Below are 19,099 nucleotides of genomic sequence, written 5' to 3'. Positions count from 1 at the left end.
CTCGATGAAGACATTTGTAACAAAATAAAAAGTTGCCCAGTCGTAATTTGAATTTAGCAGCACCTTTCTATACTTTCCTATGCAGCAGTTACATAAAAAGCTTCAATCTCCTTTAAAAGATTTCCAAAATATTTTTGGAATTCTTTTTGCAGTGCCTCTGGGATTCCCAGTGGTGTGGGACCAAGAGCCATCCCCAGTTGTTAGACACAACCCACACGAGTGTGTAGAACACCAGTGGCTTTACCTGAACTAAACAAACATGGCCAATCCAATCAATTCCAACCAATAATTAGGTAGCAGCTGGTTTTCCTTCCTTTTCACACACATCCATGCACACCCCCCATCATTTTCCTACACAAACCAGAAAACACACACGCAATTATTGCAGGACCCGCTGCGATCGCACACCTTTACAAAGGGCACGCTGAACAAAAGCTTTAACCTCAGGTAACATAAAAATCTGGTTTATTTACCACCACTCACTTGTGCAGTGTGGCCACCGCCTCCCTTGTCTTGATCTGATCCAGGCCGAAGGTGAGGGCGAAGCGCCGCGCCAGCTCCTTGATGCCGCTCACGTGGGCAGAGGTCCTGTCCAGGTTGGGCCCCTGCTCCTGGACCAGCTCATTGAACAGCTGCAGGAGGGAGCAGTGGGTAAAACCTGTGAGCTCACAAACATTTTCATTGGGAAAGACTTGTGTCCTTCACCTCTTCCACCTGGGAGTGGCCAGTGCAGGGATTTTTTCACTGAGACATAACAGAGTCCACGTCAGTTCCCAGGATTTCCTCTGTCCAGCTGCTGTTTGCCAAGTGTCTCCACCTTGTATTTGTGTGGACAATACCTCAGAGAGAGTCCTGCACCCCCCTTCCCTGAACAGCATCTCTCCTGGTCCCATCAGCTCATCAGGCAAGTCCTGCACCCTCCTGCTGTTCTCTAAACCCCCATCACCCATCAGACCAGCCTGTCCTCGGAATGTTCCACCTCCTGCCTGCCCAGCACTGCTGCTCCAACCCCCAGGACAAGAATGAACTCTCAGTGGTTTTCCAGCCAGTTCTGCCTCCTCCTGGCACTGCCATTTTCACCACATTTCCCTGAGCTGCTGGTGAGAACACCACAGGAGACAGTGTCAGGGACAATATTAAATCAGCTGCATTAAATCTACTGTTCCTCTGATCTCCACAAGCTCTGCTACCATGTAATTAATGACAGTTTAATTTGACAGGATTCCTACTTGACAAATTCCTCCTGGCTGGTGCCTCTCACTCAGGCCCTTGCAAAGAGCCTGTCTCATTATTTTTTCCTGAGCTGATGTTTGGCTGATGGATCTCTGGCACTTGGCTTCCTCCTCTCCAAGTTTTAAACACAGGAGCTGCTTTGACACTCACCCATTCTTCTGGAAGTACATCTGTTTTTCTCAAGTTCTCACAGATCTCCCTCAGCTTCCAGAATGCTGCAGGAAATCCCTCAGTACTCTGGAGTGAATTTTGGGAGGCCCAGCTGATTTGAGAACCTCTAACCTACAGCAGTAATTTCCCTGTGCAATGGCTGTAGCTGGTACTTCAAGGGCCTGAGTGGTGTTTAGTGTTGGCAGATGGATTTCATCATCAACCCAGTAATTTATGGTTGATGGAAAGCAAATTTTTTCAGGGGAAAAAACCAGGTCTAACAATACTGGAAGACTTAATTAGCTTGAAATCTGAAAAATCAATCAGTATTTAGACAAAATGTAAGGAATATGCATTAACTCAGCAAATGATAAGCAACAGTCATCCTAATTCTCGTTCACCTGGGAGCAGTAAGCAAATTCCATGAACCAAATGGACCAAACTGCCTTCAAGGCTCTTCTCTCCCTTCCTGCCATTTCTATGCGACCAAAGCTCTGCCAGAGTGGGTTTATGGAGACAGGGATTACTGACACAGAGGACAGGGACAGCCTGACCTGGGAATAAGAGAATCTCCTCCCAGAAGTGCAGCCTTTGTGCTCTGCTGTAAAGGGCACCAGAGGAAAGCCTGCCCAGGATTGTCTGCAGTGAGCATTTCTAACAAAAATCAACACTCTTACCTGTTGCAAACTGAGGATGAGTGTCTTTGCACACTGGATTTTATCAATTTGCCTTGTTTTGCTCAGGGTTTCCTTAATGATATCTCCATAGTCATTGTAGTACTAGGAAAAATGTGAAAGAAACCTCTTTACATTGAACCTCTTATAATACAATTTCTTACAGTTTTCCCAAGAGAAAGATTATTTGTAATTCTTGCTTTGAAAAGGCAGCAGTTGCAAAAAAAATTAGTCTCAAATCCAGATATGAAAATTTAACCTGCACCCGGTGCTAAAGTAGGGAACTTCTGTGTTTGTTATTATCTTTGGTAACAAATATGTTGAAAAACAAACAAAAGAGTATTTCCTGCCCCAAACTAAGTCCCTGATGAAGGCCCATGGCTGCCAGTTCTAAGGAAGAACAAGCCTCTGCCCCAGCCCAGCCTCCAGCAGCGGGTGAGAGCAGAGCCAGCCCGTGTGCAGCTCATGGACAGGGAGGAGCAGGGTGGCCAAGGGAGGGACTCACTGAGGCCACAAAAGGGAGGAATTAGTCAGCTTGAAGGGCTCATTTTCTTTGTGTGGTTGCTGGAAAGCACAGCCTCTGGATCTGACCATCTGGGGAGAAAAGCCTGTATTGTCATTAAAACTTCCAGGCTGAGAACAGATTTTTCCCCAAAGTATTCTTTCAGCCTCATTAATATTTCTGCATTCGCAGCCACTTATTTTCATTCCCTCTGAAATGCTGCTCCTGCCTTCTTCAGTAGAGACCCTTCCAGATTGTATTCTAAGACATCCCCACTCGCACTGTACAGAGTGCACATCCCCACTGTACAGAGCTGGTTTTTTTACTGCTGTCCTGTTTAAAACAACTTTCTCTCACAAAAAACCTGTCTCCTTATGGCAAGCATCAAGCTGGGAGACTGCCAGGGAAACATGACATTGAACAGAGAACTTGCTGTGGATTCTAGGGATGAATTTGAGGAGCAGGAGCCTCTCTGGAAACACTCAGCACCTCCCAGGACCAGCTTTTGGTGCTGAGTTAACTAAAGCACAGCTGCTACACAGCAGAGGAAGTGCTTTGCTGCAGGTGTAAGAAAGGAAAAATTCTTACAAAACAATCAAATAAGGCTGAAAAAGCTTTTGGAAGTGTCTGACCTTTACCTACTGCCCTGGAAGGGATGGAAAGAGGAGCCCTGGCACTACGGGGAGGATGCCCAGGGCTGTACCTTCATATAGTGTTTGAAGATATCGGCGGCCGCGTGCATGTCCACGATGTCGTAGATGATCAGCTTGCTGAAGGCAGCCAGAAGGTTTCTTCTCTTATGTAAAGCTTCTATTTTGTTGGCTTCATCTTCTTCATCTCCCTCTGAAAGCACCATCGACAACAAAATGTAACATAAGTAACTTATGTTTCAAAGCAACGTTATGGAAAAGGAGCTTTCAGAAAAAAATCACTTCTTGACCATGAACGAGAAGGATTGCTGGGGAAGCTAAAACTAAAAGTGATCCTTCTTGAGTCCTGTCTACTTCAGAACTCCCAGGGAAGTTCAGGAACATGACACACCACTGACCAAGGACTATCCATAGTCCTGAGTAGTCCTGGACATGACCCACATGGGACTGAGTCACTTATTTTCTCGCTGAATGCTTTTGCTTAACTTCTCAAACACAGGCCTTTTGGAGCTGCTTCATTACCTTACTAAGCTATAAATATTTAACAAAAGGAAAATTAGAAGCAGCAATGCTTCTACTGCCTGCCTTGGATTTTCAGATGTGAAATCAATGGCTCTAAACAACAGGAAGTAAAACCCAGTTGGAAGAAGCATTAACATTGAATGGCAATGCCAGAAGTATTCAGTCCCCATGCAAGACTTCACTCAGTGAATGAAAATTAAACTACACACATAAAATGTTAAGTATTATATCGTATAATAAAAGTATATTCCACAACTTACATAACCCCCTTTGGAGCAAGAATGCATTCTCTGAGACCTTAGTTCCATACATGGCTGTCCCTGTGTGTGCTGCTGACATACAAGTAATTGAGTACAGCAGAAATTCAGAAGATGTGCCCAAAAGAGCACTACAGCACTCACTCACCAGCTCTTCCCATAGTTTGACTGGGAATCCATCTCTTGTCCAAAACTATTTAGGATTCAGACACTGGACACCTCTGTAGTTGCATTTAGGTTATTATAACCTATATATATAACAAATAGGCATTATAGCAGACCCCAGCAGCACCAGGTTATTTAAAACCAGGCCTAAATGACAAATCTGCCCCTGCCTGACTGAGAGGCAAAACCCTGAGCCATCCCTGTGAGGAGCAGAGATGGGGCCCCTCAACCTGCCCTCTCTAATCTGAGCCATCCTTGGGAGGAGCAGAGATGGGGCCCCTCAAAGCCCCTCCTCTCATGCTGGTTCCTGGCTCAGAGCAACCAGTGCCAGGTGTCCAGACTGTCCCAGGCCCCTTCCCAGGCTCCAGCCACACCAGTGATGTCCTCAGCTTGATTTGACTGTTCTGAGGGAGGAGCACAAGGGCTGTTTATTTAGTGGCATCGGTTTCTTCAGGCCTTCATTGTTTAGAGCTTTGCTGCCAAGGTTTGCCCTCAGGATCCTGTCACTCTGGTAACTCTGAAGGATTTCTCTTCTCTGTGCTGTTCCATTGTACTCCTTTCCCTTGAAGCCCTGTCACATATCTCACATTCAGACCTCCCAAAAATAAAGAAGGGATACTTCTGAACACATTGGAGCAAACTGATCAGAAGACTCCATTTTCTCCTTTCTTCTGTGTCTGTTATAAAAAAAACTAAGTAAAGAATATGAAAGCTTCGAATACCCATGCTCTGGTTTTCATCATCTTGGTCAATGAAGACATGGTCCATGACAAAACTGAGCAGTTCTGACTGCAGGCCTGAGTCTGGGTTGAACACCAAGGGCTGCAGCCCTTCCCGACCCCCTGTCATCAGCTGGTGACTGAAGATCATCAGCAGGTCACAGAGCAGCATGAAAGCCTGGAAGGCAAAGGGAACGAGTGCAGTGAGGAGCAGGTCACAGAAATACAAAATAAAACACCACTGGTTTCATTTCCAGATATCCCTTGCTATCACTAAATGGCTTCTTAAACTGTACTCGTTGTAGTTGTTTGTGTGCTGTGAAAAGTATCCACAAGGATTTTCTCTAAAATGTAAATGCCTGGGGATTGCCTTTGGTTCCTGTGTAAGGAGCTGTGTTTCTTACCTCTTCCACATCCTGGAGGATTTAGATTAAACTTCCATTTCTTCTCTATGAAAAGAACTCTAAACCTACCTGTCATCTAAGGGCTGCAGCCAAATTGGTAGCAAAGAAAAAACACCTCTTTTGACCAACAAAGCAAAAATATGAACAACATTATGAGGGAAAATTCAAGCTGAGCCACTTGTCAGATCCCAAAAATACAGAGAAGCAGCCATAGCACAGTAATTCTTGGAGAATTTCATCAACAATTCCTGCAAAAAAAAAGGAAGTATCTATGCACAGCTTTCAAAGCCAGACAAAAGCCAAGCAGGGCAGAACTAGCCATGATTTCTGCTCATTGCTGTCACACCCTCGTTACCTGAGGACAGAAGGCAGCTCTCAGTACCCTTCCTTCTCCCCAGGGCTCCTCTGGGCACATCCCTGCACCACAGTTACACTGTTCAGCCCCTGAATGGCTCCTGTGGGGGTGTCACAGCCAGCTGGGAACATCTACCTCACATTCAACACCCAATCACCTTTTAGAGAGGACTTTTTAACCTTCTTAATTCCTCTCTTTTTAAGCTCAGGTTCTGAAAACTCGACGCATTTCCCAAATGAAACCTTTGCAAATGCTGACCTTCACAGGGGCTCACTTACTCCTTGGAGTATGTTCTAAAACCTGCAAACTGTGTTCTGCTGGCACCCTGGAAACAGATGCAGGTGTTTGGGATTTTTCTCCACTTCATCCGAAGGGTTGTGGTTCATTTCAGGGATGATCTCACTGCTCTGACTCCCTCAATACTCAGCAGAATTTAAGCTCATCCTCCTGCAGACCTCTGAAGAAGAGCAGGTGAGCTCTGGCAGGGCTGGTTTGGGCCCCACACAAAGGCAGCAGTGCACTTGCTCACAGGGTATTTATTTCACCCAGTCCAGGAACATTTCAAACGTTTCAGCCCAGTTTCTCTAAATACTTATTATATTTTTCCCTCCTTTGATATGGACATTGACTTTCTCTGGAAAGAATGTCCAGATTAAGGATCAAATATGGGAAGGAGACACTATAATTTACACAGAATTCTCCAAAAAAATCCAGTCAAACAAAAGGATCAAGAAGTAGTCCTGCACTCCCAGAAATGTACTTTTTAAGGAGGAAAATGAACAAAAATCACAGAAGAGTTATCTGGGAGGGACCTGTGGAGTCTCCAGTCCAGCCCTGACAGGGACACTTGCTCTCTCCAGGCCTGGCTGGGCCTGGATTTGTGTGGCTGAACCTGGAAACTTCCCCAGAATGGGGAACTGCAAAGGAGCTTCTCTGGAAAGTTTGAATTACCAATGAAATAACCCATAAAGAGAGAACAAAGCCATGTTAATGCACGTGAACATGTATTAATGTGGGTGCTAACAGAGACCAGGAAGAAAGCCCCTGCAGCCATGGGAAGGACCAGCTGCCCTTGGCTGAGGCAGGAAGGATTCAGTGCTGCCTTAAGCTGTGCTGGGTGGCATTTGCATGGAACTATGTGATATTTTCACATTATAGAAGATTAATACAATATGCCAAGAGTAACTACTCTGAATATTAAAAACCAATTACTAAAGGTAAATCTGCTGGAAGCCAATGACACGAGTGTTTAAACATACATAAACTCCTGACATCTCTGAGCATTTAATATTTATATTTATCAGCCTGCAGAACAGAGTGTAAATGCCAAGCAGAGCCTGCTTTTGAAGAAACAAAAATGTCTTTTAAGAAATATTATCTTTTAAATACCACAGGCCAGCAAGTCTTTGCAAAATCTGGGGAGGTCTGATAGAAATGCCATTTGTAGACAGATGAAATGTCAACAGACCTGACACGAATCAGTGAATATTCACAAACAACAGCTATGGTGTTCTTCAGAGACAGACTGAATTATTTCAACAAGCCCTTTGATTTAATGGGAAAAAATCCAGAAAGATTCAGCCCTCTGGAGGTCTCGACCACCCTCCAAAAGTGCCCACTGCCATCTATTAATACAGGAATTGTCTCCAGGGGATCTCAGGTGACTGAGGCAGATGCCTGAAGCTGTGGGAGCTGGACACGAGCCTGAGCACCCAGGAATTCCTTCACAGTTTTCCAAAAGCATGTGCCAGACATTTCCCTTACCTGTTCCTTGACTGGGGTGTTGACATTTGACAGACACTGCTGGCACACAGCCAGGAAGGATTTCACAGTTTTCCTCAACACCAACAAGTCGTCCTAAAATCAACATTAGAAAGGAAAAGTGCATAATAATTAAAAAAAAAACAACAAACACTGCTAGGAGGAAGCAAAATAAAAAAATGGTGACAATTTCATACATACAACAAAAAGGCTGTGAAAAAATATGCTATTCAAGGAGCACGGAGTAGAAAAAAGCCATTAATTTTCTGAGGATTGACCCAAAGTTTCCCTGTAATAAATAATAAAAATAAAACAATAAATTCCTGAGTTAAATTGTCTCTATTTTACACTGAATGTAAATTATAAATGTTTCAGAACAAAAGGTTGAATACATCAAGGTCAGCCCACCTGGTGGTTTATAAAGAATTCCGTGTTCAGATAAATCAACATGGACAAAAAAATAAAACACCAATGAATGTGTCCAGCTCCACACAAATATTATCCCACAGACATGGGAGATGGGAGGGCAAAGCACAGAAATCTGAGGAGTCTCTTATTTTTATGGATAACAAAATGAACTGGGGAGAACAAATCAAACCAGAATGTAAGATATGGGAACATTGTGACAAGACAAGAGCAAGTGGCCACATGGCAACAGAAATCAGGACCAGCAGAAAAGCCCCTCCTGTGAGAGCCAGGAGTGACTCCAGAGGAACCAAGGAACAGGCACACACTGGGAGAGGGGCTCATCTCACAGCAGTGATGAACCCAACACCCAGCAGGAAACAAGAACCCCAAATGGCATCAAATGAACACCCAGGGCTCCTGCAGCCCTTCCCCCATGATGCTTCATCAGCTTCCAGGGGGAAGGAGCACGTCCTACACAGCAAATCCAACCCAAACTCCAGGAACCCACACCCTGCACGTGCAATGTTTGCCTTGCTGCATGTTCCAGTCCTGCTGCCTGTTCAGTCCCTGGCTCTCATTCCTGGTTTTAGCTTTCCTTGTGCTTCCTGCCACGAGATCTCATCGTTCTGTGTTTGTGAAAAGCCTTTTGGTCCCTGTGTTTCCCCTCCTGGTTCTCAGCAGAAGCAGCTCTGCCGGGGTGCCCAAGCACCCCAAGTGGCCCCAGGGCTCTGAAGCTCTTCCCATTTCCACCAGTGTGAGTGTGCTGTTCTGACAGGGACACTGAGGGGCTCGGAGTTCTCCCACCCTCCTGTTTCCCTGTCAGCTTGTCCCTGCCAATCCAGCCCCGGATCCCTGGTGCCACTGCAGTGCCCTCCCCGACAGGATCTGGCACACAGCTCTGCTCTGTTCTAAGCCACAGCTGCCCCCTGCTCAGCCTCCTTGTTCCTGGATACAACCTTCCATTTGGCAGGATTAGAATGCCTCTTCTTTTTTTAAATTGTGTTTTGTTTACCAGCTGATCTCTATCCTCCCCACCCTAAACGCCTTCACTTACCTTCCCAGAGGACTGACACAAATGACCAGCTTTCAGCACACTGGACCTCTCCTGGAATGCAGTGGAAGCCATCCCACTGAGTAAGGATTTCTCACTTACAAATTTTCCTATTGTATTAATCAGCTTAGAGCTACTGAATATGAATGACACTGAATCCAAATATTCCCTGAAATGCAGTGAGGTACCAGTGTCTTACAGAAACTTCTCCATCAACAATGCAATCTTCCCACAACAGCCTGATGTGTTCCAGCCTTCTCTCCTGGCCCTGCAGCCTTGTACCAGCTGTGTTTGCTATCTGCCAGTCCAGGGTTTTACCTGGGACTGGTGCCAGGCTTATCAGTTCACTCTGATTTACACCTTTAACACTGGGATTACAATCAATGCTTCCTACTCTCTATCACAATTACCTGATGTTCATGAATTCCACGGAGAAACTAAAACCTATGAAAAATCCTATATAAAGGTTAAAAACGGAATGAGAATGTCTCCCATTTTTCTTTCAGTCAAAGCGAGTAACACATTATTTATTACCCTCTCGCCTGACAGCACCACATGACACAGTTTCCTGCTGAAAAGTTAGAGGCAGCAGGAGAAAGCCCAGCAGAGCAGTACAAGGGAGCCATCTGGGACCTTCTGAGCTTGGAGAAATCCCCAGACTACCACAGAGTGGGAATTTTTTCCAAAACAGAAAATGGGAGGAAAGAAAATGAATTAGGTTTTCAATGTCTGACCACTCCCAGGCCCAGCCAAGGCTCTCCAGTGTGAATCCCTGACCTGCTGCCTCCAGCAGAGAACTGGTATGAAACAATCTCCCCATCCCCTTGGTGTTGGGGAAAACCAGGGGGTCACAGCTCTGCACATTTAACTAGTCCATGGCAGGAACAGAACGAGCCAGACAGCAAGGACTGGTGTCTTTGCCACCACCCAAAACCAAACAACTGCTCCCAAGACTGGTGTCTCCAACTCTGCAGCTACTTCCTAGCTTTAAATTCAAGCTTGTTTTTTCCACTGAGGACATCTAGAAATGCTGTGTGTCTGCTACATTCATCTACCAAACCCAGTGCTTTCCTCCCTGTTTGCCCACTGCTTTTCCTCCAAAGTCCTGATTTGCACTGTTAACACCCTTCTCCAGCTTGGTCCAAAAGCCACCAGCTTCCAGTGTAACTCTGGAATATGGTCCAACTTTCTGCACCTTGGGACTCTTTTCTTCCCTCCAGCTTTTCGTGCCACCTTTCACTGTGCCCATATACATATGAAAAACCACCAGGTCACCAAGCTGCCCTTTAACCCCCCTCTCCTCACCACACTACAACAGCAATGCCTTTGGCCAGCCTGCCTGCTGCTCACTCACAGCTCTCTGACCTCCCTCTTGCCTCTTCTCCATGTTTCTGTTCATGCTTTTTTTGTTACTGCTCTAAGTTTTTGGACTCTGTTCTTCTGCAAATACTTCCTTTTCATTACACACATGTCCAGTGCACAGGACAATGGTCCTGGGCACCTGATTTATTGAATACATGAAGAAATCTAGTATGAGTTAATCCACAAGTCTCCTACCTCCCGAGGTACTTGCTCCCCAAGATCTACAGACAAGGGAGCTCCTGCTGAGAAATAACCAGCTTCCTTTGGAACCCTCCTCAAACCCCTTTTCACCTGAAGAACAGTTTTTCTCCAGGCTCCAACAGACTGCTCCCACAAACGCCATGGGATGAACTATTTCCCCTCCAAGAGCACCCTGACAGCCCCCACAGCCATGGCCTCAACCTCCTCTGAACATGGACCACCAAAGATTCAAGCATTACACTGTGGGTATTTCAAGGCTTAAACATTTCACCCTTCCCTGCTGCAGCCTGCCTTTAGTGATCAATTGTTCCTTTCAGATTTTAGACACCAAGGTGACTCCTCAGTGCACCCTCTTCTCCACAGGCTACCTTGAGAAAGAGTCTTAAAGTAACTCTGCCCCAACTCTCTGCTGCATTTAACTGGTGGAATCTTTGTTATTGGGCACAGAATTTGGAGTGATAATTATCACCCTTCTACTGAATGTCTTTGATACATTTTTATGGTGGTATCGCTCTCTTCAGCTCTCTGATCAAAGCTGTAACCCAAACAGCATCACCCAACTGGGGGAATCTGCAGAGCACCCCCCTGGTAACTCCTGGAGCTCTGTGTGTCCTGGGGAGGGGACTGGAGTGACCTGGAGCAGCTGAGGGCAGTTGGACTGTGGCTGCTCAGCAGCACTGTCAGTGCCCAGTGTCCTGGTTCCCTGCTGTCTGCCTGGGGCTTATCCTGCAGATGTGCTGCACTCACTGCACCTTCATTGTGTGCTGTTAATAAATCAATGAACTGATCTGACCCTGATCTGATCTAAACCACAAATGTGGAGTTTTCCCCTGCCACGCTTACAAAGCCTCCAGTCCAACACACCTGAACTCCAGCAGGCAGCCCAAATCCAAACCCTGCCCAACAGCTGGACTGGAAAGTGTCTCTCAGGAAGCAATTCATGTGCCTGGGCTTGGGCTTATGCCCAGGACAGTTTCACTTGGAAAGAAATGTTCCCAGTACCCCCCATATCCCTCCTGCCAACTCCCTGCACTAAAATGACACCTGCTGGATGCAGAGCATCCCTGATTCAGGAATGTAAACCTTGCCAATATATGCCTGAAATGACCAAACCAAGTACCTCTTCCCACCCCTGACTGCTGTGCTGGCAATCCCAAAATGTTAATATACTTTATCCTGTGCACTGGATGCCTAAGTGGGACCTGACCATGTGAAACAGAGCAGCTCCTCCTGGCAGCAGGAACTCACACAATGACCCAGTTGGCAGCACATGAACAGTTCTTACAAATCAATCCCCCCATCTCTGATCTCTCAGCCTGGATGCCTAAGAGAAATCTAAGAAATCATCTTCTAAACATGAGACTGGGAACAAAAATTCATAAATCTGTGGGATTCGGGAAAACAAGGACTTACTTTTGTGACATTATAAATCCTTTTCTCCCCATTTTCTTTCCATCTTTTATCTTCCTTCCTTCCCCACTTCTCAGCTCCCACTTTCCCCTCAGTAACTCTCACCACCTCACCTTCCCCTGCTCTCACCCCCCCAGAGGTACCAACGACCTTCTCCTTCTCTTTCAGAGTTTACCTGATTTGTATCTAAACAGAAAACAAGCAATTGCTCTTAGCTTGTGGTTTTTTTGTAATCTTCTGCTTTCAGCTCAAACCTGAAAGGCTTGCATGTCCCAAAGCCTCTCCACTTTTTACAGCTATACTCTCTACTTTATACAGCTCTCATAGAGATACCCCCCCACCCCCAGCCTGCCCTCAGATCATTATAGATACAGCAAAGTAACACTAAAAACCTGGATGGACCTACATATTAAAATACTGGGTCAGAAATGGTCCTGTAAAAGCCTGAATACCTAAAAAGTGCTCATGAAAGACACTATTTTTCCTTCTGAGCTGCTGGTGTTATTTCTTTGTCTAGCCACACTTCTCAAGTGATCCCCTTTAATGCCTGCCCATTTCCAAGTCTAAATCATGGCTTACACACCAGCCATGGGCCAAATGATCTCCTAATGGATGAAATGACAGATACAGTGCAGATCAAACAAACTACAATGGAAGTTCGACAGCAAACCACCCAGAACAAACTGCTCCAGCCACGCCAAGGCTGTGGTGCCTCTCCACCCTGTTTGTTGTGAGCACAGCTGGGGCTGCAGGGCAGGAAACAGAGCTTCCCTTGGACCAAGCACTCAGAACAGTCAGTGTTCTGTAGGGGTGGGGTGAAACCCCAAAGAATAGGTTGGTAAGAGCTCTCTAGGTCAGGGTAATTCCCATTTCCATGGAGGATTCCAGAAGCAGAATTGTACTTGGAAAGGCCATTCCCGAGGGACCTTCAGAGTTCATTCCTATGAGCTCCATTATGTCTCACATGGACCAGAACAGGGTCAGAAATCCAGGAGAGATCAAGGCTGTTCTGCACTCACCTTTGAAACAATGTCTCATACAAATGCACCCTAGTTTGGAAAAGCAGGTAGAGCCAGATGGGCACGGAACTCGCCCACAAGCAAGAGCCAGTCACTGAGATAAATAAAGGCCTCTTCCCTTTCAGTGGAAGTGCCCCTGTCCCACACCAACAGCCCAGCAATGCCAGGCCTGGCAGGGACCCTCTGGGGCAGTCCCAGCTGCAGGTCATGGGAAGGATGTTCCTTCTGCTGTAATTTAGACACAAGACAACGTGAAACTCTTTCCCATGCTGACAGCTCTCACTCTGCACCAGCTGTGCTGGACTGCAGCAATTTACTGCACTGAGTTCAAAGCCTGGAGACGTGCAGGGAAGGGAGATGGGAGTCCCACTGAAGGCTCTGTGTCCTGGCATTTGCACCCAGAGCCAGGCAGGGTAGGCCCTGCTGCTCAAGAAAGAGGCTGCAGGGGGAAATGGGAATGAAAGGCAGAATAAAGAAACTATTCTTTTTTTCTAGTAGCTATTTTTAAATGTCGATACAGGTCAGCATTCAAAACAACTCTAAGAATTTACAATGTATTTTTATCATTTTTATGTGCATAAAATGCTCATTTTAGTAGCATTTTAGTAGAGCATCTTTTTTTTTTTTTTGATGCTGATGGGGAAGTACAATTATTACTTCAGTTTTCGTACCATTTTAATTTGATGTATTACTTCTGAAAAAGCTCTAAAAAGACAGGATGTTTGCCTCTGAGTGAGACAAGAGCTGAGGAAAGGTCCTGGAAAAGCTCAGTCTAACAAACAAGTTACATGTCACACTGTCCTGCCTGCATTACACTTGTGTGCACTTCTTTTTATTAGCAAATGTTCCTGCCAGTACCTTACATTTCTACTGCAACATAAAAGATGCAATTAAAAGGTAAGTAAGGTAACTACACATAAATATTAGGCTATCTGTGGTCTACATATCAGCAGCATTTCTTACAACTATTCATCAGCACTGCCAACATCACTTATCAGTTATGCAAACTGCTGGACTCACAATAAATGCATTAATTATCTTGAGCAATAAAAATGTAACAATCAGCTGCCATAAAATCCTGATAACGACTGTTTGCATAGCTTAGACACGTGCATGTGATGTTAAATAGATCCTGAAATATGAACAAACCAGACACCAACATTTTACACATGTTAGAGATGACATAAAATTATGTGTTTCATCAGTAAAATGTGCATGACCAAAATCTCTACTTACTTTGGAAGGGGAGCCTTCGGTGATTTTCACCAGCTGCCAGAGAATAGAGTAGTGGGAACACTGCAGTGCCTGGACAACAATCTGTAACAGGAGGAACACACAGAACCCGTGGGTTGGGAATATCACAGCAGTGAAGTGGAGAGAAAATTTATTATGCATTTTGGGGCCAAGAGAGGGGAGCAGGTCTCAGGTAAGTACTAAGAAACCAGCCTACTACAGGTAAACAAACCACTGTGGAAATGCTGGGAAACAACAGGAAACTGCCCTGGGGCACAGCAAGAGGTGATGCTGCAGCAGGACAGAGGTACAACCCAACAAATATGTATCTCAGTTCAAAAGCAGCTGTTTAAATCTGGCTTCACTGCTAAACCAGCCCACAAATCTGTCCCACTGTCAAATGAACACATGGCCCAATTGCCAAAAAAAGGGAGAAAATACAACTTGTCTCATGGAGAAGACCAGGTTCATATTCATGGTGCCCACTAAAGCATCCATGGTATCTTGTTAACATTTCAACTCTCCATTAGGTGCTAAAATTTTCAAACTCCTTAGAGTGGTCTCAGGAAGAAACACTAAGGAGAGTTCAGATTTCAGGACTTTCTTCCTAAGCTCAGAGCCATAACTCCCACATGCCACGTGGTAATGCCTCCTCAGCAGGGTCCTTTTGCAAAATACTTACACAGAATTTTGTGAGAATTGAGATTTTTTTTTTCTAAATGAAGCTGAGGTAGAGTTAACAACTGTCTTCTAATAGAAAACAAATTAGAACTTAAAATGTGCTTAAATGTTGGAGTAGGAATCCTGCAGCTTAAACTGGAATCCTGGGAGAACGTGAGATGGTTTCTGTGCTTTTCCATGTGAAACTAAAACTGAACTAAGAAGAAACAAAGTCCCAGATCTGTTCACTAGAAGAACCTCACTAGGATGATGTTCTTTCCTGGTGTTCATAAGCTTCCATCTTACCTCCAATGCACAACAATCATGTGTGGTAATTCCAATTGCAGCCAAGGTTTACAGTGTAAACATCATGATTTGTGCATTGCTTTTCCCAGCCAGGAACATTAATTGTTCCCTACTTTACAGATGAGAAAGGTGAGGGAAGTAGCTCAACGATCCAAGAATTTCCACCTCCTGTAGTCAGTGCCTGCCTACAAAATAAAGTTCATCCAAAACTCCCTGGTTTCCCTAAATAACCAAAGTGCAGTGCATTAATCTTCTGAATTTCTGTACAGCCAAACCCTTTAAAGCCTTGAACTGAAAGCCAGCTGTGCAGGGCAGGTGTTCTGCTGTACCTGTTCTGGCATCGCTCCGTGTTCAATTCCAGTTCTCAGCAATCTGTAGCAGTTACTGAACAGGTCCCACTTGGTGAGATCATGAGCACTGCAACGAGAGGAGACACCCACATGAGCTGAGATCCTCCCAGCCAGGAGGAGCAGCCCAGAGAGCTCTGGGCTTTGCACAGCTCACACGACCCAGCCTGCTGAGCAGGCAGCTCACACCAGGCTAAGAGCAGAAATTCAGCTTTCTGATAATCCAGAAAAGCGTTTTACTTCATGGGATTTCTGTAGGGAGGAGATAAACTCTCTACATTCCACACAGCTAAGTGCAGCGACAAGCTCCTCCTCAGGGTAGCCTCTAAATCATCTTCCCTCTCTGGTTCTAAGCACTGACAGAACTCCAGGAAACTCTTCTCTGATATTGCAGCAGAAACTATGGCCAAACTGTGGCAACATCTTCAAGCAAAATAAACATATATTTTGCTGCTGTCTCCTTTGGAAAAAAATAACCTACATTATCACTAGATCTTAAATATCCTGAACTATGTGAAGTGAGCACGATTTACAAGATGTACATGAGACAGAAAAGGTGCTGCCACCCCCATTCATTGTTTCACATTTCAGTGGCACCAACCTGATCCACCAGTGAGAGGAACACAAATGATATTAGGAACAAACACTCTACAGCCTCACAGACCTCAACAGCTCATGAAGCAGCTTTTTAGTACATAAATGAGAAATACAGAAGAAATTGCAAAACATCAGGTTGCCTGAAAGACAAAAATACTCTCACAAGAAATTTCAGGTTTAACACATTTTTCTGCAGTGGAATTAAACTGAGATAATTTGGAAGTTTATAATATGTCTATAAAAGAGCAAACCATCTCAGAAAAATCAGAAACTTGTTGATTAAAATACTCACCTGGAAGAAGGGATACTGAGACTGACCTGGCAAGTCTAAGTTAAATTAAGAAGCCTCTTGGCTCTGGCTCCCTTCCACCCAGACCCTCCATCTCCAGGATATGCTCCCTTTGCCCACCCTTGGTGTCTGCCCTGCTCTGGAGCTGCCTGGCTGGGTTTGAATAATTAACTGCCCTGCTCTGCCAGAAAGAATAACTCCCTGGTTCTGAAAGGGACCGAGGGTGAACTCGGGGCTGGGAATGCTCAGATCCTGTTGAAGCCCCAGGCATGAAATGCTTCCCACTCTGGAGCGTGTCAGCCCTGGGAAATGTCTCAGATAAAAGTTTCACAGCAAACACAACAATGAATGCCCTCGTGCTGAGAGCAAGTGCAATTTGCACTCCAGGGCTGTGTCACTAAGCCAAGGTGCATCTTGACTTCCAATTCAAATCCATGAATAGAACAACAGGAAAACTTTTAAAAATAATGGAAATGAAAACATAAAAAATGTCAAAATGCTTCCCAGACTTAGATGGTCTGTGAAGCACTAAAATAAAATGTTTCATAGATAAAATTACAGGTGTCAGAGTAGTGCCCCAGTGACATTAAGCACATAGATGCTGCTTCAGCAAATCACAGAGCTGCAGCAGGGCAGAGTGGTCCCTCCTTAATTACAGCACTGTAATTAAAGCAGGAGGGTCTCCTTGGTGTGCAGAGGCAGATACCAGCACAGATTATCCCACAGAGAATATGGAAGGAAGAGCTGCCTCATCCCTGCCCTTTCCTGTCAGAGCCCCTGTCAGGCAGCTGGCACAGGGCCCTGTCCCACTGCCCCAGCCCTTGGACACCTCAGCTCTGGGCTCAGAGGGGCCAGGGCCCCACAGCTCATCCCAGGATGAGCTCTGCAGCTTCCAGAGCTCCAAAAGTCTCACTGCATGCAAGCTGCACAGGGCTTTTCAATATAAACTTCCTTTGGGAAGAGCCTTCAGATTACATTTAGGCCTATTCTGGCACCCCTTTGTCTCTTCTGAGCTTCATGGCAATCAAAACAACAGTTATAAAGGTACCCTGGACACCACACGATTCCCACAGAGCTTCAGACTGACACACAGGCTCCCAGAACGAAAATTCACACACCACAGAATTTTCCCTTAGTCCCTTCCGTGTCAGAGGGTCTTCATGGACCAGAGAAAACAAGGTCCAGCATTTCATTTAAGTTTTTTCATCCCTCTGGCCAGCCCTGTCTGCTGGGGCACATCCTGCCAGACAGCTGGCAGCTGAAGGAAAGGCACCACTTCCACAGTGTTCCTCAAAGCATGGCAAGAAGCAGCTTAGAAAAGTTTCTTTTTGAAGAGATGATCTCTGCACCCACAAAACTGCTTCCCTTTATAAAGAGGCCCAAAGTGAGAGAAGCTGCACCTTGGGCTTTGAACAGCTGTGCTGGACATAGTCTAATTCCTGTGGGGAGGTTTCATTTCTCACCATTTCTACTTTTTCTGGATATAGCAAACTGCTGAGTAACTCAGTCTGAAGGATGCACTGGCCAACTACTGCAAAAAAGACTAAGCAACTGGTTTCTAAATGAGGAAGAGAGGATGTGCTGATCTGACCATGGATTCACCTGTCTGGGAAGTGCCCTGGCTGATCACACTTATACACATAGTGCTTTCATCTGGAGAGCTCTTACAGTTGAATTAGGTCGGAGTCAGTACAGAAAAATTGTCTCCATGTACTTAAGGACAGAAAAAAATGCTACAAGATTTTGGCAAAAAAACCCCAAGTGGATACTCAAGGGGTTCTATTCAGAAGATCTCAAGAAAATTTATTATTGTATTCTAAAACTGTGGAAGGAAACGTTTAAATGATGAATTTCATTTGTAATGGAATACCAATATCCTTGTTTGATAGAAAGACATGAATTAAAAAGTGTGCTGGGAGCCCTTTGTTGACATGACCCTCTCAGAAAGAGGATTAGCTCAGGCTTGAGAAATCTCAGTACAGGAGCTTTTGGTCTGGAAGGTTTTTCTCATAATCCCTTACCATGTATTTTCCACCTTGCTGGTCTTCTTTTTCCTAAAGTGTGAAGCAGCAGCAGCGACCAAGGAAACAGAAGCACAGATAAGGCCCAGTGGAGTTTCTCTCACTGGAAGGAGACAGGGACTTGTTTCCTTTCCAAGCCCCAGCAACTACTTTATCAGTAGTAGAAGATCTCAAAGGTATCAGTTGTTAGCCTGTGATTTCACCTTTCCACTGATTTAATTTCTTTTGGCTCCCAGTTGCTGACAGACAATGCCAGTCCCAGCCTTTGAGAGAACGCTCTGTGGGAGTTTTGCACTGAACATCCCAATCTCAGAGCTCAGGGAGCAGCAAAAACTCTGTCTTGGATGGTGTAATTGTTTTCTTGCACAAAGAAATCGCATCTCACACAACATTCAGCACAGTAATGAAAAGATTTCATCACTTCTTTAAATGCAAGCAGATATTAATTAGAAATTCTCACTGAGCTGTAATCATAAATCACAAATCATCTGAGGAATGACACATTAACTGTTTTTCAGCTGTGATTCTTTGCTCTTCCCTGTTTTGTGAAGGTGGAAGTAGATGTCCCCTACCCTGATTTGTGTTTTATTCAACAAGACTGTTTTTATGGGCTGAATTAACTCCCTACAGGTTTGGAACCCTGAGGGGAAAAAAAATATATGGAAGACTCTCAGAAAAGCCTTGAGATTTGTGCTTCTCTCCTGAATGTGAACTGGAGCTTTCACCAGTCCTCTCAGGAAGGCAGAAGTGGCTCCAGTGTTACCAGGGAGACTGAAAGCCTCATTTGCACATGTGTCAGCCTG

At 45.1% G+C, this 19,099-nt stretch overlaps 1 protein-coding gene across 3 annotated transcripts in view; it reads right to left on the bottom strand.

The window, feature by feature from the left end:
* The window catches only part of STAG1 (stromal antigen 1), a 162,072-nt gene that overhangs the window by 11,177 nt on the left and 131,796 nt on the right, over positions 1-19,099 (bottom strand). For all 3 annotated transcript variants that reach the window (XM_027724991.2, XM_027724992.2, XM_039391148.1), the window contains exons 21-27: positions 15,372-15,459; positions 14,080-14,160; positions 7,396-7,488; positions 4,876-5,050; positions 3,263-3,402; positions 2,061-2,162; positions 484-632 (exon numbers count right to left, since the gene is read on the bottom strand). In XM_027724991.2, the coding sequence (XP_027580792.1) occupies positions 484-632; positions 2,061-2,162; positions 3,263-3,402; positions 4,876-5,050; positions 7,396-7,488; positions 14,080-14,160; positions 15,372-15,459 (828 nt within the window). The remainder of the gene's footprint in view (positions 1-483; positions 633-2,060; positions 2,163-3,262; positions 3,403-4,875; positions 5,051-7,395; positions 7,489-14,079; positions 14,161-15,371; positions 15,460-19,099) is intronic.

The sequence above is a fragment of the Pipra filicauda genome, unplaced genomic scaffold (assembly GCF_003945595.2).
Source record: "Pipra filicauda isolate LSUMZ 115617 unplaced genomic scaffold, ASM394559v2 scaffold90_size2875636_pilon, whole genome shotgun sequence".
Lineage (NCBI taxonomy): Eukaryota > Metazoa > Chordata > Aves > Passeriformes > Pipridae > Pipra > Pipra filicauda.
Note: the sequence above shows the minus strand (reverse complement) of the source record. Positions and strands in the feature narration are given on the sequence as shown.